The 27,537-nt window shown below is 38.1% G+C and overlaps 2 protein-coding genes across 3 annotated transcripts; one reads left to right on the plus strand and one right to left on the minus strand.

The window, feature by feature from the left end:
* The first annotated feature begins 7,513 nt into the window (after positions 1-7,513).
* Positions 7,514-14,642, plus strand: Stlk (Ste20-like kinase). The gene is made up of 7 exons (XM_073082457.1): positions 7,514-7,895; positions 8,360-8,592; positions 9,997-10,174; positions 10,613-10,811; positions 11,288-11,411; positions 12,907-13,028; positions 13,517-14,642. Exons 1-7 carry the CDS (start codon positions 7,731-7,733, stop codon positions 13,591-13,593), a joined length of 1,098 nt encoding a protein of 365 aa, XP_072938558.1. The 5' UTR covers positions 7,514-7,730; the 3' UTR covers positions 13,594-14,642.
* A 760-nt stretch (positions 14,643-15,402) lies between these two features.
* LOC140749425 (triokinase/FMN cyclase) lies at positions 15,403-25,311 on the minus strand. Of its 2 annotated transcripts, none has more exons than XM_073082455.1 (15): positions 25,148-25,311; positions 23,673-23,828; positions 23,264-23,327; positions 22,608-22,718; positions 22,058-22,146; positions 21,894-21,983; positions 21,318-21,435; positions 20,965-21,092; positions 20,746-20,863; positions 20,350-20,588; positions 19,893-20,055; positions 19,355-19,502; positions 18,827-18,926; positions 17,983-18,110; positions 15,403-17,350 (listed from the first exon to the last, which is right to left on the minus strand). In XM_073082455.1, the coding sequence occupies exons 2-15, from the start codon at positions 23,811-23,813 to the stop codon at positions 17,236-17,238; spliced, it is 1,752 nt and encodes a 583-aa protein (XP_072938556.1). In that variant the 5' UTR covers positions 23,814-23,828; positions 25,148-25,311; the 3' UTR covers positions 15,403-17,235. The 2 variants fall into 2 exon arrangements, with proteins under 2 accessions (XP_072938556.1, XP_072938557.1); XM_073082456.1 differs by having other exon boundaries at positions 25,144-25,311.
* Between the last annotated feature and the right edge of the window lie 2,226 nt (positions 25,312-27,537).

Genomic DNA, 27,537 nt, shown 5'->3' on the forward strand with positions numbered 1-27,537 from the left:
CCATTTTAATGGGCTAACTCATTTTCCATACCTTAATGAAATTTAAGCAGGAAAAGGATACGCAGTACACCAGATGGTGAGTAGCTACTGCTATGGCCATCTGTAATCTTAGATTCTTTAATTTTAGAAGGTGGTAGAACCCTTTGTAGTTCGACTCCGGCGGCACCACCGCCACACCTATTTCTACCTATTAACAGCAGTGTTAGGCGCTGTTGTGTTCCGTTTTGAAGGATGTGGTAAGGGAGACCGAGGCGTTCCAGCTTAGTCCTCAGGGGTAGGGGCACATCTGTGGCCGACCTCAGGTAGGAATATCTAATCCTATCTGGAGTTGATTACAGATGTCCATGCCTGCAGCAGCCACTTACCATCAGGTGGACTGCATGCTCGTATTTTCTGCTCTGACGGAATTTTGTAATCAATTTAACACCTTCTACATGAGCTAGAGTCTGAAATTTTTTACCACATCTCAGGTTCGGAGGATAAAAACATCAAATTCGTTTACATTCCCGAGGCAATCACATAACGATTATTCAAGATAAAATCTTTTAATAACGAACTGCAACAAATGTAGTATACCTAATACTTTTTTGAATAAATATTTATCAAATTTCAAACCATTTTAAACATACCACAACAAGTAAAATGTTACGAGTACAAACAATATAAAGGAAAGGCAATGGACAGAAACAAGTAAGCCCGACCCACTTGATAGTGCTTAATGATAGGGTGCCTTACCGACGGTGGAAATGCGGTCAAAGATAACGATATTTGTATCCACATGTATATTAACTTACAATACAATGTTACCATTATTTTAAATACCCCATAGCCCACATTTATGGCACGATCTGTTATATAATGTGTGTTTTAAGACTTCTAGATTTTCTAGATTAGAGATCTAGATTTTCACGTGTACAGGAGTGATAGCCTCTTTTTATTCTTTCTTTTCTTTTCAAGGGGGAAACCTTCAAAAGACTAAAAACTAACTAAAACAAAAACTTTTAACCGCACTAAAACCCCCCGGTGGCCGTCCTCGGCGCTTCCCGGGGTAGCTTACTGGACGGTTCGAGCTCCCACTCCTGCCGCCCCCAACCCCGGAAGCACCCTTTTAGTCGCCTCTTATCATGTAGGGGATACCGTAGCCCTATTCTAGTCCCGGAACTACAGAGACAGCAATGATAGCCTAGTGACTAGAAATTTGGCTTAACATTTGATTAAACAGTGAAGAAGAAAAAAACACGATTTCCTCACAATGTTTTTTTTTCAATGACCTGAGTTCTTTAGAAATATTTTTTTTAAAAAGGTGTGTGAAGGTCACCAATTCGTGGTGGACTATGACTTAAACCCAATAAGGGTTTAAGTTTTATAATATAGGAGTAGCAGACGAGCATGCAGTCCGCCTGATGGTAAGTGGCTACTGCTGCCCATGAACATCTTTAATCAACCCCAGATAGGATTAGTTATTCCTATCTGAGGAATAAGCCGGAACGCTTCGAAAAAGTATGTCTCCCTTACCACATCCTTTAAACCAGAACACAGCAGCGTTACACTACTGTTATTACGCAGAAATAGGAGTGGCGGTGCCGACACACCTATATATCAATCGGCGTTGAACCAAAAAGGGTTCTACCACCTTCAAATTTATATTCTGAGACCGTGTCCAGCCGTGAGACAGTTATGGGATGATACCACAAGACGACCAGCATGATCGCAATTTCATCTAATCTAAGTCAACAATTCTACATGCCTGATGAACAGTTCCAAGTTACAACTGCCAGGTAATACTGACTCTGATTATGGTCCTATATATAGTCTATAGCAGTATTGTGTAGAAGAGAAAGTTAAAAGCTTTATTTAAGTGTCAGTAATGTCTACCAAGCGCGAGAGGTAACCTGCAATAAGTCTGGGTTTCCGGCCGACTAAAGGGATTGGTGAAATTACACTGTTGCTACAACTAAATGTAACAGGATGACTAAATTGTAGTGTGTCTTTTTATGATACTATAGGCGTTTTTACTTCTAGAGTTAGTTTTTTTTTTATTTTGATAAGGTTTTGATTTGCTTTTGTGACATAATTATTTTAATAATTCATTGTTTCGTTGCTTTTAAATATTTTTAAAATATAAAATGTTTTCACTGTTGCATTTTGATTTTACAGTAGAAACTAAAACAAAAATATCATACATACAATGTACATTAATGTTATTCTCCCGTGTTTAAAACCTTAAAAATAAAGTACTGATAGTTTATTCCAATGATAAATTATTTTCGTACTTAATTATTTTTCAATTCTTGATATTCAATTCTTGATATTAATTATTGAAAATGTGGAATGAACTTCCTTCTGAGGTATTCCCGGAGCGCTATGACATGGGGCTCTTCAAAAAAGGTGCAAAAAGAGCTCTCCTTCAAAGCCGGCGATGCATTGGCGACTCCTCTGGTGTTGCAAATGTCCATAGGCGACGTTGACTACTTTCCATCAGGTAGCACGTCTGCTTTATCGTCAGGTTCAAATATAAAAAAAAAAAAAAAAAAAAAAATTGTAAAAAATAATATGACATAACTTGAAAACTAAACTTTGAAAACTCGTCAAAAATTCTTCAGAATATAATTTGTCGCAATATTGCATCTATTCATACGCATGTAATAAAATATAGTTGTTTGAATACAAAAGCTCAGAAACCCACACTCAGAGGTTTTGTAAAAAAAATAAAACTCTGTGTTCGAAATTCTCTATCTAGGAGCTTGACAAATTGTTTCATGTGGATGTCTACGAACGCCTAATGTTTGGTCTATAATTACTAAGCGCCCACGTCTTCCTATGTTTAAGTGACCTAATATTAGTTGTATGAAGTTTTCAAACAGCAATTTCAGGCCAATCGCGAAGGAAGTGGCAACTCAAAACTAGCCTGAGACTCGAGCTTGCGCAATGTTTACACGGCATGAGCCGACGTTATTAGTCCGTGCGAGGGTAGTTACACAATCGCACGCCAACATTACCCAAAAAGCGTTGGAAATAAAGTTTCAAAATCGATACAAGCAGCTTCCGTTGCGTCTAGACTCAGCGACGAGCCAGAGATGCCGAGTCGCGGCGCAATGCGGAAGAAACTAAAGCAAGCCATACTTGTGTCTGTTACAGATATCACATTCACCAACACAGCCATCGTTAGTCACAGAACTTCTTGGAAACAAACGCTAATAGCAGAAATAGATAGGTTAGAGATTGAGGTTAGAAAAACGCCGGCTGCGTGTTATGATATGAAAATAATCCCACATAAATAAAACAAAATGAGGGTATGACGAACTGAACCGTCTGATTCATTCTGGAACAGGCAGACATATTGAAACTCTACACTCGCAGCGGTTCCAGCAAGCACGTGCTAAATCGAAGTTTAATCGGCGGTTCGTCAGGCGGCTAATCATAGAGTGGGGGACAGATAAAAAAGCGGCAAACTTTTGAATGAAAAATCGAAATACTTTACCGGTATCACGGAAAACTCGAAAATCCACCACTCACTGTCACTTTGCCACGATAAAAAAAAATTTGGGATTCACTTGAATTTTCACGGGCGCGTTCCAAATATGGTGTGAGATTTGTGTTTTTGATACGCCGTATACGTGTTTTCCAAGTGAACGGTTTCGGTACCGCGCGTTCGGTTGCGATGGTTTTGGGAATGTCGACGGCAGTTGACGATGGACTGAGGAGGGCGGGCGGATTCGGACGAGTTCGGCTGCTTTCGGCCACCTTTAATTTTAGAACTTGGCTCTCTCCCCGGTTTTATATAGCCGTGAGTACATCGTATAAAGCGTATGCGAGATGCGGTCGCCGCGTGTATATATAGGAATTACCGCTTTTTATTGAGTGGATTGGAAATTTTTGCATTCCAAGCGGAGATTGGCAAAATTTTGGCTCAGCTGCCTTTTTTTGGCAATGTCGAATGCTCGAAGCGACTAATCACCGACGTCACGACTTCAGTTGGAAAACTAAGTTTCAAAGACTGAAGTTTACCTATCGAAACGCCAAGTTACTTCGGGGTTTATCTGACTATCAATAAGTTAATTCAGGTGGGCTTCAAAAGGACAGCGTATGTAATAAAGATATTTGAATTGCAATTTGGAGTTTATGGAAGTTTAAAAAATATAAATATCCTACCTTCATCTTTTTCGCCCCACCGGTAGGGATTTGTCGGTGGGGATTTTCGAAATAAACCATTCTGCGTTGTGTACATTCTGAAACAATAAAAAATTTTTTTTATTGAAAATAAGTGGTATTTTTCTATTATCTTACATGCACTATATAGAGATATTCCATCCGATCCAGCAATAACATCGCATTTATGATTGATTTCAGTAATACTCCTGTTACTTTTATGTAATACCCATAGGTCTAACAAATGTCTATATACTATTGCCGCTGTTTAGGACAATATCATTTGTAAAACTGTTTTTGCTTCGAAATAAATCTTTAAATTCTATTTACCATAATGTGAAATGGTTTGATACACTAATTTAGAAATAAAAGAAGATTGATAACTCTATAGGTGAACTATATAGGTAGTCCAGTAATAAAGATCTAGTATACATACATCAGATATCTCCATAAATGTCTTAAAGTATTTGACTTATGGCTGACTTAAAGTTAATAGTCTCATAAATGTTTAGAGCCTAGTCTAGTTCAGTTATTATTCTAACTGAGCATTTTAAAGGTAAACCGTTATATGAAACTAAAACACAAATATAAGGAAGTAAAGGTAGTGGAAAACAGTAAACACAGAAGAATCGCCAACGAGTTGTTGGCTCTAACATAGACTCTTCGCTCCTATACCTAAGTGTGTCACCATCTGACCATGCAAACATATATATTTTTTTATACTATAAGAGTAGCACGACATCATGAAGTCCTGATGGTAAGTGGCTAATGCTGCCCATGCACAAACAGACAGGAAAATATATTCCTACCTGCGGTTGGCCACAGATGCGCCGCTACGCCTGAGGACTAACCTGGAACGCCTCGGAAAAGTATGTCTCCCTTACCACACCCTTCAAACCAGAACAAAGCGGCGTTTCGTTTAACACTGCTATTATGAGGCAGAAATAGCTGTGGCGGTGGTGCCGCCGTCGTCAAACCACAAAGGTTTCTACCACCTTCAAAGTAATAATATGAGTCAAACAATATTTGTTGTTGATAAACACCGATTAAAGAAAACGAAATAGTTCAACCCTACCGCTTAACGATAGTATCACAACAAACACGGACCGAAGAACTCGTAAAAACGATGCATGTAGGTATGTCAAATTATATGTATCTAATGTAAGCCGTATGGTGATCTAAATAGAAGATTGAATTATCAAATTTTAATGAGCTTGCAGTTCACCTATAATAAGGGGTCATTACGCCTTCATAGGCGATGCGACTAATTGCAGATAGGACAGGTTTAACATTTAGCTTATATGACTTATATCACACGTGCTAAAATAGCCGCCTCATAGGTAAAAACCCCTACTACTGAAATGGAGAACGGCGCATACACGCAAATATTTTATGACGTAAAATGTCACATAATATTTAATGAAAACAGTACAAAATTAAAAACCTAAGAAGTATTAACATAATTAGTTACAAACTAGGCCTCCCAATAGGAAGGTCTGAAGTTCGAATTCCAGGCACGAACCTCTGATTTTGCAAAGTTATTTGCGTATTATAAGATAATTATCACTTGCTAAACGGCGAAAGAAGACATAAGATATTTACGCGTATAAAAGTTATTTAAAAAATCTCAAGGATGTGTGAAGTCTACCAATTCGCACTTGACCAGTGAGTTATGCCCTAAACCTCTCTCACTCTGAGAATAGACCCATGCCCAGCAGAGGGACCGTAATGGGTTGACGACAAGATAATCGTTTTACTAATTTATCTTCGCGTTGAAATAATATTAATGAACGACGCTCTTTACGTCACGATAAAGACGTCATCGATGACGTTGATCAGTGTCGTGCTTACACTCGGTCACTTACACTTTCCACTGACTGAGGAATTAGTAATGTTCCTACATACATACAGTTATAATAGGAATACGAAATACTACGTACCTATTTACGTGCCTAATAAGAGAAACTAAGTAAAACCGCGAATAAAACAAAATAAATAAGCAGAATGGATATTTTTGTCTTGTCGATTGTCATTATTACAGGGGCCAAACAAAGTTTGAGGTGTAATTAACTTTTAGGTATACTGTGAAGTACACTATCACCGAGAGCGAGGAATTAATACATCGATAACACGTATTGTCTGCCTGAACAGGAATCGAAACCGGAGCTCTCTGACAAACTGGGATAGTAACCACTGAGTAAAGCAACTGACTGGACCTTGACGAGCTGGCGCCCGCCTTAAGTTTCCCAAATATTTGGAGACGTGTAGGTAGCCAGTTCTGGTCCATGTAGTTCCGGGACCAGAATAGGGCTACGGTATCCCCTTCCTGTCGTAAAAGGCGACTAAAAGGGGCTACCGGGGTTACGGGTGGCAAGAGTGGGAGGTCGAACCGCCCGGACAGCGACCCCAGGAAGGACGGCGGTATGTGTGGTCGCATATCGTTGTGCACAACAGACGGTGTGGCGAGCGTCACGCTCACCTGGGCGGAGCCCGATGTGGCAACGCGCTAAGAGGACTCCGGTTGCGTTCCTCTGGAGATCCCGGAGTTCTTTACGCAGCGCCGTGGACGGCCACCGGGAGGGGATTTAGTGCGAAAAGAATCCCACATAATCCCGTGCCGCTTCCACGGCACAGGGTACAGGGAAATTATATATTAAAACGAAAAGATAATGAAAATCCTGAATAAAACATGAATAAAACATTCTACTGAACGAATGCTAGATAAACTGCCTTTGCTTAAAAAATTATATGCAAGTGTAGTGCCATCTGTTGGCAGATGTTACATGCTAAGTGAAAGACAAATAATTGTTTCAGTTTCAGTACTTAATATATTTTTGTACATTACAAGTGCTGGCCGTTATTGCATAATTACTGTTATTTTTTAAAATATCAATAATTACTAATCGGTGTTCTAAATTTAATGTTTAAAATCATATTTTTTTAAAATTACCTAGTGGTCCCTACAGTTCATAAATAAAATAGTAAAGATATATTATGGATGCGTTGCTTACCATGTATTTTGAATTCATCATGTCAATTCCGAAACCGGCAGTTTAAATTCTATACAATATTTCACAGTTTTAACAGTATACAACAAATTCAATAATTCTAACGACATTTTTCTAGGCCCAAAATTGACAGACAACAAATTGACACATTGGCTTTGATCTTACCGTCATTTATCATAGTATAAAAAGGGCGCGTGAGATTTAAGATAAATGAAATAAAAGATGTAACTTAGTTACAAAGGCCGTTAGTTACTACGAGTACTGTTATAATATTATTTCTTTTATTTTCTTTACAAAAGCCTTTTATAATGCACTGAAATAATGACATTTAGTTATTGCTGCTCAACGTATCCGAACACGATTGTCTGTCAATTGAGTCAAATGACCAAGTGTAGTACAAATAAAAACATTCAATCTATTTTGTTGATATTTGTTTAGTCCAATTTAATTGTGGCTATTTTTAGAATAGTAAATGGCTTTAATATAGTGAAACTATGTTTATTAGCGTTTGATCGTTAGATAATACAGGGAATTGAGTTGAAAAATTAAGTTTGTTGTTTAGTTAAAGGCGCAATGTTTAACCCAGATATAAACGATTACCAATTGACTTCGATCATAGCGGAGTGCTGCGGAGGCGTCGCGGTCGTGTACTCTGCTCTCTATAAGCCCAGTAATCAGAATGTGGCTATCAAAAGGTATTTTGTTGATAAGAGCAAAGAGAAGGCCAGCTTGATTCAGGTAATATAGTTTTTTTGCTCCTTCAATTTCATCAATAGCATTTTTTTTAATACTCACTGATTAAATCATTTTGGAGTATTTTTTCTTATAATTTGAAATGCAAAATATAATTATAAAATACATGAAAACCTGTTATTATTTAGTTATGTAAGTAACTAATAAAACAGTTATTGCTTTTTATGATACTGAAGTTTCAGTCACAGATATTTTATAATCCTTGAGAATTTAGTTTGGACACATCATGTGACATCAATAAATTCATGTATTTATTCAGTGGCATATTAAATGAGTTCCCAAAGCCTATCATAACTTTAAACCTATAAAATTAAATATAAATACAAGATAGAGACAATATGATACAATGATAGCAAATGTATCTATCTAACTTATTAGGGTATCCTATAATGCTAGGGGCAAATTTTGTAAACAATAAATGAATATTTTATCCTATATTTCTATTTCAGCAAGACATCCTGACAAGAAAAGAGCTGCAGCATCCAAACATCTTGTCCTACTTAACATCATTTGTGCATGGCCCGGAGTTGTATGTGGTGTCTCCCCTCATGAACCTGGGCTCCTGCAGAGACATCCTGGACAGATACTTCCAGGAAGGCCTGCCAGAGCTCGCCTGTGCACTCATCCTTCGTGATGTGTTGCTCGGGCTGCAGTATTTACATAAACAGTTTTATATTCACAGGTAGGTTGTTTAAAAGGTTAGGCTGGGAAATGTATTTCGGGACTAGGTAACACTTTGCAGGTTTGTTGCAAACCTAATGAATTTCAACTCTCCAAAAGCAGTGATAGCCTAGTGGTTAAGAAACATAGTAAATCATCGAGGGGTCCAGGGTGGAAATCCCGGGCATGCACCTCTGATTTTTTTTAATTATGAGTATATTAAAAAATAATAATCACTTGCTTAAACAGTGAAGGAAAACATCATGAGTTTACCTGCATACCTGAGGATCAATCTTTAAAAAAAAAGAGGTTATTAAGGTGTTTGAAGTATCAATACGCACTTGGTCAGCGCTGTGGGCTATGTCTATTCCTTCTCATTCTGAGAGGAGACCTGTGCCCAGCAGTGGGACATTTATGAGATGATGATGAAGAAAATGTGTATGGAACTCATATACCAGCATTGCTCACTCTTACAGCATGATGTAGTGAGCATAAGTGATTGTAATTTGCTAGTGAGATTCATTCTTTTGCCCATATTATGAACAGTGGGTCCAAAAATGGATTTTCATTTCATACACATTTACACAATTCATGTTTTAGTCACGACAAGACCAATTGATTTTAATATCAATTCACATTTTTTTAAAACTCGATAACTTGTATTCAATGCATATTGCTGTATTGTACAGACAATATATTTACTTTGTACAGACAATATAATACAAAACACTCATGGAACACCATGACAATAATACTATGGTGGTTATTTATCACTTATGAGATCATGTCACCTTGGAAATCATTGTTGTGGAGATACACAAGATAAAATTAACCATGCACTAACAGGATTAGCATTGATCATTCTATTTAAATTTAAATTGTAGTTGATTTATGTACAATGAATATTCTTTACATAAATAAAATTTATTAATTTAATTGATAATTTAATAAAGTGGGCATTTAAATGGATTAAATTAGATTTTGTGGTTACTGATAAAAAGTCTTAATAAAATAAAATCGAAATAACAGTAAAATATCTACTTTCAGAATTTAATAGAAAGGAATCAACATTATGTAAAACGAACTTTTGCAACTGCATGAAAACATTTTTTTTTATATCTTTTATATTAATCTTATTTATTCATCACTACAGTTCACATTTGGATTATCAATTTCTCAAAATTTAAAATAGTTGATGTTTAAAAAATCATGTGTTTGGTTGAGAGGTAACCATACTGGTCTGACGCGCAAATGGTTAAGGGTTCGATCCACAGCCAGATAGATATCTGAATGATGAAGATCTGTTTTGGGTCTGGGTGTTTGTGTATTCGTCTTTGTTCATTCATGGCACCCACAATACGCTACGGGAAGCCTAGCTTGGGGCTTTGAGTGTAGAAAGCATTTATTTATTTATGTATGTTTTCAGGAGTATCCGCGCGAGTCATGTTCTTCTCGACACGCAAGGCAACGTTCGTTTGTCGGGGCTCCGCAGCGCCGCCAGCATGATGGTGCGCGGCCGCAGACAGAAGCAGCTCCACAGTTTGCCACCACCCGACCACGATAACGCTAACTTGATGTGGCTGAGCCCTGAACTCTTGGAGCAGGTGAGTAGTGTTGTAACGATGGGGGTATGAAGCTTGATGACGATGTGGACTGTCTCAGGCGTTAAGTACTGATAATTATATTAGTTGGAAAATGTTGCATAGTACTTTTTATCCTAACTTTGTAACATGAATTTCTGCAAAGTATTTTTTTTATTATATAGAAGTAGCAAACAAGCAGACACTCCATCTACAGTGGCTACTGTGGCTCATTCTGATCTGTAATCAACACTGGATAAAATGCTTCGAGGAGGCCACAAATGTGTTACTATCAGGGCAAAGTCAGAATGCCTCAGATAAGAATCTTTACCACATCTCCTTACCACACCTTTTAAAGCACTACACAACAGTAAATAGCATTGCTGTACCTCCAGGGCGACCACAAAAGGTTCTACCACTTTGAAACTTTAACTACATGTAAGTGCATATAATGTGTTACAGAACCTAAAAGGCTACGACGAGCACTCAGACATGTACTCTGTGGGCGTGTTGTGTTGCGAGCTGGGCAACGGCGCGGTGCCGTTCGCGGAGGTCGCCTCCACGCTCATGTTCACGGAGAAGGTGCGCGGAGCTCGCCCGCAGCTGCTCGACTGCTCGTCATTCCCGCCGCCGGAGCCCAGTGATGACGCCGAGATGAAGAGTGAGTAGTGCTAGAGCTAATACTCTTTTTAAGGGGCGGATTTGGGGCGTGCAGATATTAAAAAATAAATCCTAAAAATGGCGGGAGCTTATTTGCCAAACGATTACTTTCTCATACTAAACCGTATGTCATGGTCATACCTTATGTAGTGTCCTTAAGTATTATACGTAAGTCATATGTTACGTATTATCGCTGAGGATCGTAGTGGAATAATATAGAGGGTGTTTTTTTTTTTTTTCAAAATGAACTCGTTCGATTCTCGTTGAAGGCAGAAGATATTTTAAAAAACTAATGATGCAGTTTTAGTTTTTATCGAAATCGGCCTCGTAACTCCTTTCAGTACTTTTCGTTAATTAATCCTTATAGTTTGGGTTTTGTCCCTAAAGGGCCGTTAAAGCCCGTTGACCCGTTTGAAAAATTCACCCTGTATATATTTTTATTGCTAAAGCTGGGTGTTGATGTCCGTTTGTCTCCAGGCATGTACAACACGGACAGCGGCGTGGGCGACAGCGCGGACGCGGTGTCCCGGCTGCGGCACGCCTACGCCGCGCGCCGCCTGTCCGACGCCTTCCACCACGTCAGCGAGCTGGCGCTGCAGCGGTAACACCCCCCTGTGTCCCCGTGTCCTCAGGCGTCACAACACGCCGCGCGCCGCCTGTCCGACGCCTTCCACCACGTCAGCGAGCTGGCGCTGCAGCGGTAACACCCCCCTGTGTCCCCGTGTCCTCAGGCGTCACAACACGCCGCGCGCCGCCTGTCCGACGCCTTCCACCACGTCAGCGAGCTGGCGCTGCAGCGGTAACACCCCCCTGTGTCCCCGTGTCCTCAGGCGTCACAACACGCCGCGCGCCGCCTGTCCGACGCCTTCCACCACGTCAGCGAGCTGGCGCTGCAGCGGTAACACCCCCCTGTGTCCCCGTGTCCTCAGGCGTCACAACACGCCGCGCGCCGCCTGTCCGACGCCTTCCACCACGTCAGCGAGCTGGCGCTGCAGCGGTAACACCCCCCTGTGTCCCCGTGTCCTCAGGCGTCACAACACGCCGCGCGCCGCCTGTCCGACGCCTTCCACCACGTCAGCGAGCTGGCGCTGCAGCGGTAACACCCCCCTGTGTCCCCGTGTCCTCAGGCGTCACAACACGCCGCGCGCCGCCTGTCCGACGCCTTCCACCACGTCAGCGAGCTGGCGCTGCAGCGGTAACACCCCCCTGTGTCCCCGTGTCCTCAGGCGTCACAACACGCCGCGCGCCGCCTGTCCGACGCCTTCCACCACGTCAGCGAGCTGGCGCTGCAGCGGTAACACCCCCCTGTGTCCCCGTGTCCTCAGGCGTCACAACACGCCGCGCGCCGCCTGTCCGACGCCTTCCACCACGTCAGCGAGCTGGCGCTGCAGCGGTAACACCCCCCTGTGTCCCCGTGTCCTCAGGCGTCACAACACGCCGCGCGCCGCCTGTCCGACGCCTTCCACCACGTCAGCGAGCTGGCGCTGCAGCGGTAACACCCCCCTGTGTCCCCGTGTCCTCAGGCGTCACAACACGCCGCGCGCCGCCTGTCCGACGCCTTCCACCACGTCAGCGAGCTGGCGCTGCAGCGGTAACACCCCCCTGTGTCCCCGTGTCCTCAGGCGTCACAACACGGACAGCAGAGTAGGCGACAGCGCGGGCGACTTGTGCTTCTCTTAACCAGAATCCCCCGCTGGGGTGTTGCCCCTACCCTGTACAGCTCCCCCGATACCCCCGTATAGGGGTGAATCCCTCTTGTACTGGTCCCCCCATGAGGCAAATATGTTTCATAAAGGCTCTGCATAATTGGGGTAAAACAGCACGCAATGGTCTCATTATGATTGAGATAAAAGCTACTACTCAGCACAGCTGGTCTTACATTTGCGGATGCATCCTATGTCTTGCATGACTCCTCCACTCCCCGCTTAGCATAAGCAAAAATAAGAAAAAATCTTCAAACAGAAAAACCTATTTTGTAAACCAAAGTTCTTAGTCTATTTAGTCCAAATCCTGTTCTAAGTCTATTTAACTGCTTTCGGACGACCCTGCAACAAAAGTATCTACTCCTATGGTTAAAGATGTTGGTGACTTTTCAGGGACCCAGAGAAGCGGCCCACAGCCACACAGCTGCTGAACCACCCGTTCTTCAAGCAGATCAGGAAGAGCGACTTCTTGCCTAGCCTGATAGGACGTGTGAAACCCATTAAGCCTGACCCAAGTAAGAGAATTTGCTTAGCAAAAAAATAGTATTTGTTTATACTTATTATTACTAACGGTGCCTGCGGTTATACCCGGGTTAAACAAAATATGATATTCCTACCCTTGGAACTCGAAATTATATACCTTCAACTAATAGCACCTGTCGTTCACATGTTTGCTATGTTTGCCATTCACGTGTTTTAATATATCTCCGGGCAAGTCACGCTTATCGTGATAACTTTTTAGTATCCAACCAAATTATTTAGTGTAAAAGACAAAGTTTCAAAGGTGATAAAGTTATTTATTAGTAGGATAAAGCAGATGAAGCATCAGATCAAGCATCAATTTTTAATAAAACATGAAAGTGCATGTGATAAAAATGCATTATTTTAATTATTATTTTCTTAAGCAAAGAGAAGCATAACTTCATACATACATGTGTCGAGAGTCGAGACACGCAATTTTTTTACAATTTCTTTTTTATATTTTTTATATTCATAATTTCAGATGACATGTCGGCGTTCCTTTTACAAGAGAAGTTAGCGGAAATGGAAATAGAGAAGACGACGGAATGGGATTTCTAGCAACGACCACAAGATAGAACAATAATGTGTTAAGACACATCTCGGGACGCAACACTGTTAGTGTTTACATTGGACAATATTTGGGACTAATCACAAGTTTTTACTTTCCTTTCTTGACTCAACAAACTGATCTCACAAGCGTAGAGTTCCAGGTTCGATTCGCGGTCAAACATATGTATGAAAAATTTAAACTTTTGTTCTGTCTGGGTGTTTGTAACTTGTAATAGTGTGTGTCTATGACAACCACGACACTGGGAATCGTAGCGTGCGGCTGGGATATGCCGGTATGGGTGACTAAGTTGGAATGCATAACAAAAGTATATTTCCCTTACCACACACTTCAAACCAGAACACAACTTTAGAACATTATAGTAAAGCAGAAATAAAGAGAAGGGGTAAAACTTTATGTGATTTCTTAAATCGCTAGAAAATCACTAAAAATTTTTATTAAAAATTTGATCGTCATTTTAATTTTAATTAGATGTACGCAATTATTTAAAAATAATATTGCATAATTTAGCACATTTTTTTAAATTTCGAAGCTAAGTTAGTAGTTTGAAAATTCGGAGTAAAAATATAAATAATTGTTCACACAATTTTATTGTTATATTCATACTATTAGTTGTTGATTTATTAGCGTTTTTAATAATATTGTTTACTGTTCACACGTGCCTATACGAACATTTTTTACAACAAAACAAATGCAATATTAGATAATGGATATTTAGAATAAGATCCCATTTATATCTTCAGACATTGAACGTGTCGTGTTAGACAAAATCATATTTTTCGGATAAAACCGTATTTTGCAAGGCATGGCTCGTCTCTGCGCATTTGCGGCACAGAAGTTAGGGGGCGGCCATTAAATACGAGAAGGTTATCCTCCCGAGGTATTCCCGGAGCGCTATGACATGGAGCTCTTCAAAAAAGGTGCAAAAAGAGCTCCCCTTTAAAGCCGGCGATGCATTGGCGACTCCTCTGGTGTTGCAAATGTTCATAGGCGATGTTGACTACTTTCCATCAGGTAGCACGTCTGCTTTATCGTTAGGGTTAGGGTTAGCGACACTTTTATGGATTCGGTAAATATCACGTAATTATTTTTCAAAAGAAACAAAGCAAAATTGCATAAAAATAGTGCATAATGAAATAAAGCATGTTTCGTGAAAATATGTGTTGCTTAACTTTTAATAAATATAAATATTAGCCCAGTTATTTATTTTGTTTTTAAAACACACATGTTGAAAACTCTCACGTGAGGTTCTCACGACATCTCACAAGTGGTACCCCCACTTGGGGTCCTTATAAATATATAGACGTTATATAATATACAGACGTTCATACACATTGTACGGAAGGATATGATATGGTTTTGCCACGTACCGTGTCTGATACGTAACATGTCTGTTGATATAAATGCACCACAACGCTCCTTCTGTGGATTGTTGAAGAAAGAAACTCTAACTTTCTTCAATAAATAATGTGGTGATAGCCCAGTTGTAAAACTCGGCCTTTCAATTGTATCATATGATTGAATCTCAGAATAATTAAAACTTGCTTAAACGTAATTGCAGCACGCAAAACTTTACCGACTGAAAGATCTTTTAAATATAATATAATATATATAAAATGTTCTCAAAGGTGTGTGAAGTCTACGAATTCGTAAATTCGGAAATGCCAAAAGCCGAACACGCAAAGGGGCTTTAGCCTTCTTAGCCTTTCCAGTGACAATATTTTTTCCCCTAAATAATAAATTCCCTACTTTTTTATCACAAATAGAATACTACAGTCGTAATAACAATATAATATAACCAATATAAATTTGTTAAATAAGTCTTATGAGTCAATTGTCAACCAATTATCCACAGAAGGCAACCTCAGATAGCAAATATTGTAATTTAGGTATAAATTATCCATCGACTGAAATAAGTAAAATTTTAAGTTAAAACTATAACCCGAGATCCGATCGCGTGATATCTACTTCTATCTGCTTAATTATGCAACTTAGTATTGCATTAAACTAACACTTTTTTGCTAATAATCGAACTTTAGCCATTTTTAACTATGAACGTTAAAATTTGTACGGAATAAGATTATATTTCGAACATTTGTAGGCAAAAATTGGTTAAGATTGATGTAAGAAATTATATTAATAGAGAAAAACTACCAATGATAGTTAAAAAGTAGATAGACGTAAAGATCACAGCGTCGAATAATTATGCCAACTATTATAGACTAATAATTATGTCAACAAAATATTAAGCGTAATTTTTAAATAATAGGATATTTAAATTTGTATGCAAACATGCGCTTGCCGAGTGTCGACAAACCGTTACAAATTTAAACCTGTGGATAAATCGTTTGACTTGATTTGTGTAGCGCTTGTAGATTTAATAATGTCACTTTTTAGAAAATCAAAAGGAATTTGCCGCAAGCACATGCAATGTGTCCACATGTTGGTTTGTATGTGGTAGAGGCTTGAATTTTGCGGCAAGTGCCAAGAGTATGGATGCAACACTAAGTTCATTAGTACAATTATAAAATACCAACAAAGTCATCAAGGATTATTCTATTTGTCTGACGTGCTCATATGAGCTGATAATGTTTGAAGAAGAGTTCACTGGATTTACAATTTTTTTACAAAAATACAAACTTTTTTCTATTTATTTTATTTAATAATGTCATAAGTTTTTAGGCGCCCGGATAATCTCGGTACAATAAATGTTAATATAATGTTAATAATCACAATGCTTCCAGCTTAACATGTAACTTCAACACTGTTATAGTATCCCGAGGTTAAATTATTGTGTTATATAGATCTTTATACATCTGCATATAGTTTTAGAACAATTGTTATTTTTAATTAAAATGATATTGTTAAATGTTGTGTTTTTGTGCTTCCCATTCATAGCCGTTGGACTAAAATAACTAAACTCTAGAATGATCCAAATTTGAAAGGTAAACTTTTTAAATCATCTGAGCGTCTCTCTTTGAGACAGTTGTCAAGGGCAGCAGCGCAACTGTTACTTGATTTAGAATTATAAATCTATTTTGAGTTCGGTAAACAATTTCAAAATGTCAGAATTCTGTTCTTGAATTGTGTTAATATCTTCTTTATAATAAGGAAGTATTACTACCGTTCTGATCGTAACGAGCGTTCCAGCTTAGTCCTTATAGAAAAGTGCTACTTTTGGTTAACAAGCTTTGACTTTTTTGTAATATAGAAGTAAGAGACGTGCATGTAGTCCATCCGATCGTAAGTGGCTTCTGCCGCCCGTAAAAATCTACAGTCAACTCCAGATTAAATTAGATTCCCACTTGTGGTCGGCAACAGGTGCGTCGTTACTGAGGGCTAAGCTGGTACGCCTCAGAAAAGTGTTTTAGCATACCACCTACATAACGCCAAACTTCTAGTCCGCTCTGAAGTTGTTGCGCGCAGGTGTAGTCAGAGAGCCAATGCGGTAGAACACAACAACCATATACTTCGTAGTCACAGTAAGGGCACACTAACTGCGCTATGTACTCGCGGGCGAGAGCGGGTAGCGGAGAGTGCCGCACTGTCTTCGTCCCGCTGATATCTACAATTTGCTATTGCGACGCGACTCATTTCTATATTTAGAGCGAACTAGAAGTTTGGCGCGGTCTCTAATAGTGTAATGCAACGTAGGCGAGTACAGCTGTCAGCCAGGCGGCGGCGGCGCGCGCGCCCGCGTCCTCGCCGCGCACGTGCGCGCGCGACACGTACGACGCGCGACCCGCCCTGCGAAAACATTCATCATCATCATCATCAACCCGTTACTGTCCCACTGCTGGGCACGGGTCTCCTCTCATAATGAGAAGGATTAGGCCATAGTCCACCGTGCTGGACAAGTGCGTTTATTGGTAGACTTCACATACCTTTGAGATTTTTTTTTATAAATCTCGCAGGTGTGCAGGTTTCCTCACGATGTTTTCCTGCACCGTTTAAACAAGTGATAATTAATTTCTAATATAGACATAAATATCTATTAATATACTAATATGGCCTGATCCTTCTCATTTGAAAGGAAACCCCTGCTCAGCAGTGGGACAATGATAGGTTGATGATGATAAAAACTTAGATACTCGTAAATTACTAACAAAACATTCGCCGCTTTTCATTGGCAGTTGTCACAAAAAATGCACTCAAATAATACATAAATGATACCCTTACAAATAAGGAGTGCAAGTAAGATATCACGTGTGAATGAATCCGCAAAAAAGATACAAGATCGCATAATAAATACATGACAAAAAAAAATTATATAACATGATTACAAGTAGCCTTATGTTAAAATAACGTATTATGAACCTATTGTGAAACTATTTATAGGTTCCAAAAATTCTAATATTTATTTTTTTTGTTGAGCGTACCTGGCAATCATATTAGCAGTGGCTGCACATCCAGCTTCTGCTGCCTCGGCAGTTTTTTCCAAGGCAATCTTGAAATCGCTCTTCAAGTTGTCTTTGAAAACCACTGCCGCCGAATGAAGTGTATCTAACTAAAATAAAACAGTTACATTGTATCAATAAATATCCTATACAAAAATATTATATTGATTATGCTCAATAACGTTACATTCTATATTATAAGTGTGTAGGACACTACTCTGTTGTAGAAATCATAGATAGATATCTCACCGCCTTGTAATTGAAAAAAGCCATTAAATGGCTTAAACGGCTGACAAATGTGTCAGCCATTTAATGGCTGTCATGGTGTAATTTACGCGGAACAATGCCGACTTGCGCAATTCAGTGGTGCAAAAATACGAAATCGAAGAAAAAGTGCGGAGAAATATCGTTTCATTTGTAAATGCTCTAAATACTACATTTTTTTAATATTTTTCAAACACGAAAATAGATGACAGTGATAATTTCAATTGTCAAAACTGGTTACATTTTCTTGTTAGGAGTGAGTAATCTTTACTAATCTATGATTGAATACAATTCATAAAAAGGACAGAATTTCGCTGAACTTAAGCTTTGGATTTAAAATATTTGGATACTTTTTATGGTGATTCTATGTATAAAGCCAATTGTTGTAAAACACGTCTCTTGCCAAGATAAATGTAACACTCAACAAGTACCTACTAGTTAAAATTTACTTGAGTTTTAAACTTATTTTATTTCGTGGCCGAATTTAGCTAATATTATTAGATATATTTAGCTAATAGTAATAGTATATTTATTTACTTCTATAGATTGAATGGATCCTTACCATGGTTCTGTCTCCGGGCTCAGCGCCACCGTATTTGGTGATAGCGCTCATTGCACTCTCCCACGCTGACAGCCAAGTCTCCCGGCTGTTTACTGAAGCACTAAAAAGTAATTAAATATTATTCGTCAACTTTCAAAGATGGCCGACAACATATCTCATATATTAAGCATTTTATTTTTTCCAAATAGAGGAGTAGTAGATGAGGTCGGCCACAGACGTGCCGTTACCCCTGATGACTAAGCTTGAATGCCTCTAAAAATATGTCTTTCTTACGACACCCTTCAAACCAGAACACAGCTCTTTTTATATGTATTTCTTATTAAATATGTTTAAGCTTATCATCTAATACAATAAACGAGTTCATTTTTTATTTAAAATAATCTAAATAATCAACAAATGGACTATACAATAAAAGCTTATGTAAACGCTTCAGATCTTTGTTCATTCTTTCAGTCATGTTGGTCTCCGCCATTTAATTATCTTTCTTCTACTAAAATTAGAAGATACAATATAACTTTAATTCGTTACCCAGCAAGAGATTGTGAGGCTGCTGATAAGCCTAAGCTGTATATGCCACCCGAGGTCCCTCCCATGTCGGTTTCCGCCATTTCCGATAATTCCCATAAAACATTTGACGGATACTCCAATGACGCAGTCTGTATGTATGATAGAATAGCTACAAACAAATGATAAATAACATCAATTTTTGTTTAAGCAAAAGTCAGTGTAGATGAATTCCGCGCAGAACTTCTAGTCCGCTCTGAAGATGTTGCGCGCAGGTGTATTCAGAGAATCAATGTGATCGAACACAACTACAAGCATATAGTCCATAGCAACAGTAAGGTCACACTAACGCAGCTATATCTCAGTGAGCGAGAGCGGGCAGCGGAGGGTGCCGGGGGGTCCCGCGCTGTCTTCGTCCCGCTAATATCTGCAATTTGTTGTTGCGACGCGACTCGTTTCTTTATTCAGAGCGGACTAGAAGTTTAGCGCGAACTCTTAAGTATGTAATTGAATAAAAAAGTAATATTTTCATTAAAAGAAGCAGTGATTTATGTTCGCTTACCGTGGCCAAAGTTTTTAAGTGTAATTCCACAATCGCCGTCTCCACAACCTGAATCTAACCTGTTTAACAGTTCTTCGTTCTTAATCAAGTCCTCGGCTGCGCTCTTCAGACTCATTCGCAAAATATCTTGTTCTTTTGCAGATAACTTTGGGCCTGATATTGCCTTAAATATAAAACCATATTATACTCTTAATAATATCTTCCACACAAATTAAATTGGATCACGGAATTATGAAATTACTTAATTATTAAAGAATTATGTTACCTAAAGATATAATGTATACTAGGTGACTATGCGATCGACTTATTCAGTTTTATTATCCGGTCCGATAACAGGTACTACGAGTATCATATTAAATACAAATAAATAATCAACTGCAGTATCTGCACGTATCTTCGGTTAAACGAACTACTGAATTATAACGCTTCTCCGTCATTATAAATTTATATTCTTTACCTTTCTCCCATCAGTGTGTAGAACAGTTTCGTCATCTTCATGGCTTTCATCATCTTTTGAGCGAATAGACAAATTACTGCCAGCCCAACCTGGACAGTCTGTAGGGTCATCTAGAAAATCTAGCCAGAGGTCGCCGTATTGGCTGTTCAAGTGTAATAGACAGATCTGGAACCCGTGCATCTCAAGCGATGCTTTCAAGTGGCCTGCGTATATCCTTTCTAAGTGGATACCCTTGGATTCTGTATAAATAAGAAAGTGGTGAATAAGATTTAAGAACTATTTTAAATAAAAGATCATTTTAACAGAACACCTTGCTAAACAAATGTTCTAAGATAACATTACACCTATACCTATTACTTAGGTAATAGGTACATCCTCATAGCAACTGTTACTTACCTAAATATTCCTTTATTTCTCCACTTATGATATTAATTTCGAGAATGGATGTGCTACCCAAATTATTAATAGCTGCAATAACCCTGTTACCCGCTTCCAATTTAAGATGTTCTACTATCTGCAAGTTAAAATATAAAATATCATAATAACATTTTTAATTATTATAAGCTTTTACTAAATACAGGTATTTCTTGTTCATGCTATTTTCTATATACATACCCTATCGAGTATGAGTTTAACAGTTTCCTTAGCGGTTCCTATTTTTAATTTTTCAATACCCGCTTCACCATGTACACCAGCGCCAAGCTCCATTTCATCTGGAGCTATTTCAAAAAGGGGCGGTTGGCCTGAAATATTTGTAATATATGAGCATAGGTACAAGTTAGCAGGAACGTGATCCTACTACAAAAAGTTGAATATTTACAACAGCACCACCTATCTCGTTCATTCACACACGCACAATATTTCGTGGAAATCATTTGACTACGTTCATAGGTTACCGTTTATGGGCAGTGTCACGTGATTTATATTAGGATACTTTCACGACTTTAAGAAATAAATAGCTACAGTACCTGGTAAAGAACATGCGCTCAGACAAACTCCAAGAGTTGCCATGTATTTACTGGCGTCGATTGCCATGTCACGGATCGTCAACAAATCGTAACCTCTTAGGGACATCGCTGCAGTCATCTAGAAATACAATATTTTAGATTTAAACAATACTTTTAGGTACACCCATTTTACTATAACGTATATCGTAACGTAACGACGTAACGTGTAACGAATTTGTTTATGTATATATTTAGCTATTTATATATTATTAGTTATTTATATTTGTATATATTTTTCGTATATACATTTGTATTTTTTATGCATTTGTTTTCTCATTTATTTTAACGTAACACCCACCACAACATTTATCAACAAGGGTTGACTGGTGGAGAATGCCACTAGGCATTTAGATCGCCCTTTGTAACCAATAGGTTTACAATAAAGTTTAAATAAACAAATAAATATCACCATTCTTAATAAAGTCTTATTCGGATACACTACACATAATGCACTATAACACTAAATTATCATCTAGTTAGTAAAATAAGCAAGCCAGAATAAATGCACACTAACATGATATTTTATCAATCACATACTTTGTACAGGATGACTTCTCCACACATGCCTCTACCGCCAGTCTTGTTTTTACTCGATGCGACATCTTCACCAACAATTATTCCTTCTACCTGAAAGCACCAACAATAAAAATATCGACATTTTACACCCAATTAATAATTTATGTGTAGGAAGACTAGAGTACCTTGATGCCAGTAATCTTCGCTTTCTCAATAGCTTTTCCAAAATTTAGTCTATCGCCAGTGTAATTTCCCATGATTACCAGAACACCACCTAAAAATGACTAAATATGTGTATAAATTATCAAAATCCTAAGGGAATCCAAGATTTAAGGGTCAACTTCGTGTCCACATATATCCGACATACTGTTATTTTTTAGTTGCTGAGTGCTTAAATAAAAAAAAATCATTTTTCATGCAGGACTCTAATTTTATTGAAAGTTGTTTGTAGGTGACCAAGGACGGCAGTAGCCTCTTACCATGAGGCGGACTGTATGTTCGTTTGTTACTTCCATCTTATATATAAAATTCTGGTGTCACAATGTTAGTTACCGTACTCCTCCTCGGCTTTACCGATTTTAACCAAATTTTATATGCATATTCAGTAGGTCTGGGAATCGGCTACTATCTATTTTCCATACCCCTAAGTGATAAGGGTTGTTCACCCTTAACATTTTTTTGTTTATATGGCAACACAACGTTTGCCCGTTCAGGTAGTATTATATAATAAAATACCTGAATGATGTTTAAACAGTTGCGCTATTGCGTACAGCACATGGCCAGTTGGTGGTGATGCAAATATTCCACCAGCAACAGCACCGTCCAGCATACCAGCCCCAGTTAACCCTGAAATTATAACCAAATATTCAGAACTCCAACGTGCACTGCGGCACCACAGTCCAATACACAGACCAATAGTTAAAGGTGAAACAGGGGGCCTACCACCATCTTTTAAAAACCATCATAGTTCAGGAAACATTTATTTCAATTTTGCATCAACATTATTTTGTTTCATACCACGAACTCTTTAGAACAGTAAAATATTCCGTCATACGCAGTTGAACAAACGTAAACCCGAATTCATTTTTCGCTTATCCATTGTATAAAACCAACTGAAATTGTCATATTATGCTTAAAAAGTTAAATTTCCTGCAAAAAAAGAATGAATAATTTCGACCGACAATACAAAACTGCTTATTGTAATGTTATAAAAACAATCTTACTTAAACGAAGTCGTGGTACAAAATTTCAATGTATGATTAAAATAATATTGTTTTAAGAGATGGTAGTAACCCCCCAGACCCACTTCTTCGATGCATAACATCGTTTATTGAGTGTTTACTCTAAAATAACGGTTAGTACTCGATGATTAAATTACTAAAATAATTTACCTGCTGCAAATGGCTCATGTCCAGAACCGCCACCGCCAAGGACAGCAACTCTTCCTGAGTCACCCTGCAAGGAAAGGCGATACTAGGCATAGACTCAAAGAAAACATTTGTGAAGAAGAATCTGTAATTTTCACAAAATTAAGTCGAATGTGCCGTAAAAGTGTTTCTTCCATACTTCACCCTTAAAACCATAACAGAGTGGCCCTTAACGCTTCTACTATTACGTAGAAATAGATGTGTGGCAATGATACCTACAGAATCGGTCGACGAAAAAGAAAGAAATTTATATAACAATTCAATATTAATAAAACCAACATATACCCTCTAAAACTCTAAAAGCGTTCAATAACTTGGTCCAATTGTTAATTTTCTTAATCTAAACATGGGAATTAAATAGGGTGATATGTACCTTAGTCCTGACAGTGACCACCCGGTGTTTGGGATGCAGCCGGAGCTTCGGGAACAGCGCCACCAGCCCGCGCAAGTTGTCGTCCACGCACGACTCCGGCGAGTTAATAACTTTTCTTGTCATGGTATTGTGCTCCGCCATTTTGGCTTATTATTACTGAAAATTAAATAGAAAATGATAAACTTACTGTATTTGTATTAGCTTCAATAAAATTTCCTCATCCACAATTCTTTTCTCACTCTGCCACTGTTTTTACTCCATGGAACAATTACTCTCAGTCAGCTCACTTCTATTTTCATAACCTACCCACATAAAAAAATCCGAGCTATTAGATTTTTAGACGAAGATTTTTATAAATTGTAGCCTAAAACTTTCTCAATAAGTGCCCTGTCGCTTTGAAACAAATTGTCAAATCCAATCGATACAATACAATTATTTCAGCTTTTTGATATTAAGTACATGAATACATTACTGTGTAATTACTTTATTACAGATTTATCTACTTATCTAAATAATCAAAATTTATATTACCTTATATTTAGAACCTCTGATTATTTCTTATTTAATATCTAAACTTGCTTTAATTACAACAGAGGCACAAATGTGTTGTTTTCGGTAAGATAAACTTCGTTGTATAATCTTATCGCCAGTGTCACGGATAAACGCCAATTTTATCGTTCAAGATGTAAAGTTTACGACCTCTCACTGATAACTGAACAAAACACCATGATACGTTCACCCAAAAATGTTTATAGGTATTTTTATACAGTTAGATGCAGTAACTACACTTATATGCAGTAGCAAACGGGCATGTAGTCCACCTGATGGAAAGTGGAACATCAGTAACCCACTTCATATTAAACAGGGGTTTTATATGAAGTTGTTGTGTCCTGCGGGTCTAACATGGAACTTCATATTAATACATAAAACTATTTCTTGGACCAAATTACAACTTCTATTATTCCCGCGCAAAATATAAGTCTCCCGCCAAGAGCGATCTTTTTCTTTTTTTATGCTAATGCATACAAGCGTGTAACGCACACAGCCAAGACTATATAAATTAGCACTTATTATTATAAATATTATTATTATTATTATTATAAAATAATTTGAATATATTTCTAACAATATGTACGAGTAAGTAAGCCGGCAGTCATACATATTTGGCTTAAATTTTGTAAATCTGAAGTAAGAAATCGTCAGAAAATCTACACGCCTGAAAGCTTTTCATATTTATTTCAAAGGTATTCTTATCCAGTGATATTGGACTGCATTTTACTGCGAAATCTAAAACGTCTCAACATACGCAGAACTATTACAAAGTGAGGTATGTTATGGAATTTATCTAAGTTATGTAAACATCTTTCTAAGCACTCACTACGTATTTACAGGTGTCATTATCCAATCATATATATGATATATATAGTAAAAGATGTATTTGTAAATAACATAGGTAAGTAGGGATTCATACCAACCGGTTTCACTTAAACTACAGAAAAACACCGTTATGACCAACACAACTTGTTGAATTCTTGAAAAATAAATAAATTACACATTGTAATTTTATTGTTTGCATAAAACATACACCAATCACCTATGATTACTAGTATAGCACTAAAATAAACTCAATCGAGACCACAAAACGAAAACGATTACGCGTTACAAACAACAAAAGATATATGTTTGTGTTAGTTTTAAGTGAATATGGCACTTACGTCTCTTTACTTATGAATTGAAGTAGTTTAATAGAAATTAGTCATTCGTCCTTATAGCTGTCATGTATCGTTTAGATATGCGACGTGTATGAAGCTGAAGGCAGATACACTCAAGTACTAAACTTACTTATATAACCTACCAATATACCATATACTGAGTAATTCCCATAGGGTTGTTGTGATGGGGCTCTAAAAGAAATACGTGGTCAAGGTCGGCGAAAAAAAACGTCAAGTACCTAGCACCTTGAGATCGTTGCAACAAGACCTTTCATTTGATATGGCATAGGTACGTTATAGTTTGCAAAATTTTAAGTCGATCCTGAGGATGAAGTTCGCCTGTAGGTACATATTATACATGTCGCATCTCTGGTGGCTCGTTGAAGAACTATGATTATTATTGTTTAAGGTTTAGTTCTTAACATATATTTATATGAATATTCTTTAATGAAAGCAGATGTAGAGGTTAACAAATAAGTAAAGAAATAATTTTGTTTCTACACATATGATACAGCTATGAAAGTATTATCACATCAATATATTAATAGAAAGCTTTTTAAGGACTTGTGATTTGTGGTGAACGGTGGTGGTGCGTTTCTTCTCAGAGCCAGTATTAAGGATGCGGCGAAAATTTTTTTCATACAAGAACGGGACACCCTAATGGGCGTGGTTTGAACTGCCAATAAAAAATATGATACAAAACTAAAACTAAATGTCATTTTGTACATATTTCCGCTACATTTTTGTTGCGTCGTCAACCCATTACTGTTCCACTGCTGGGCACAGGTCTCCTCTCAGAATGAGAAGGATAGTTCACCGCGCTGTCAAAGTGTGTATCGGTAGACTTCGCATACCTATGAGGTATATTATTTATTCTAGAGTATTTTTAAATCTCTTAAGTGTGCAGGTTTCCTCATGATGTTTTCCTTTATCTGTTAAAGTAAGTAATTATTAAATTAATACGTGCATAACGCATTAATTTCGATCGCAATTATGTAACTCTCACTGAGGCTGAATATCGTTAAATTCGGTAAATTTTGTCTTTTAGACCATGCTGTGTTTGAATATTAAAGGTCAAGAAATAAAAACTTTGCATAGAGTATAGAAAAACACCAATTGTAATATTTATCTTAATTTGGAAAAGGGAGATCTCCCGCCAGGCTAGGTGTTAATAGGAGGCCGTGCTTCGATAGTTTAAATTCGGACCATTTGTAGACGTTGAGAAAACTTCGATAGCGTGATTCAGAAACATGTGGCGTCAACTCTTGACGAGCCGCGGGAAATCGCCATACTAACACGCTAAGTGACTGCATTTAAAATTGAGTTCCTAGGCATAACCTTTGAAGGTTCTACTTTATAAATCAGGCGAAAAAGAAACCACACGTACAAGGTAAATTATTATACAGTAGCATCTACATAGTTGACTTGGATATGAACATCAAGAGATAGATCTCTGCGGGAAACGCTCGGTGAGGCCTATGCTGCAAAGCGAGACAATCAAACTGGGGTTTAAAATGAAATCACTTACAAATATTTAAAATTATTTAATGTAAAATATACCTACCATGAAAACATAAAATGTACGGAATAAGATTGTTAATAAAGGCTTATCACTATCATCATCATCTATATAAAAGTGTGTTCGTGTGTCCGCGGAAGGGTATGAGGTTGCCGAGTAGAGTGCGCGCGGCGCCAGCGTATGCGGCATGCCACGACAACCAACTAGGACCACGATAATTTTGAAGATTCCGCTTTATAAACCAGGTAAAAAAAGAGTCCACGAGTATAAAATAACAATTTATTATACAGTATCATCAATGTAGAAGGTGTTCATCATCAATGTAGAAGGTCTGAGAATCGGCTACTATCTATTTTTCATACCCCTAAGTGATAAGGGTTGTTCACCCTTAATATTTTTTTATTTATATGGCAACACAACGTTTGCCGGGTCAGCTAGTATACGATAATTATTATACAGTATAATGAATATAGAAGGTGTTCGTGTGTCCGCGGAAGGGTACGAGGTTGCCAAGTAGCGTGCGCGCGGCCCCGGCGTACGCGACACGCGCCACGCCAGCTGACCGGGCATAACCTTTGAAGATTTCGCTTTATAAACCAGAAAGAAAAACCCAAGAGTACAAGACAACAATTTA

This window comes from Epargyreus clarus, unplaced genomic scaffold, assembly GCF_041222505.1.
Source record: "Epargyreus clarus isolate Ecla_fem2 unplaced genomic scaffold, WU_Ecla_fem_2.2 ptg000018l, whole genome shotgun sequence".
NCBI classification, from domain to species: Eukaryota; Metazoa; Arthropoda; class Insecta; order Lepidoptera; family Hesperiidae; genus Epargyreus; species Epargyreus clarus.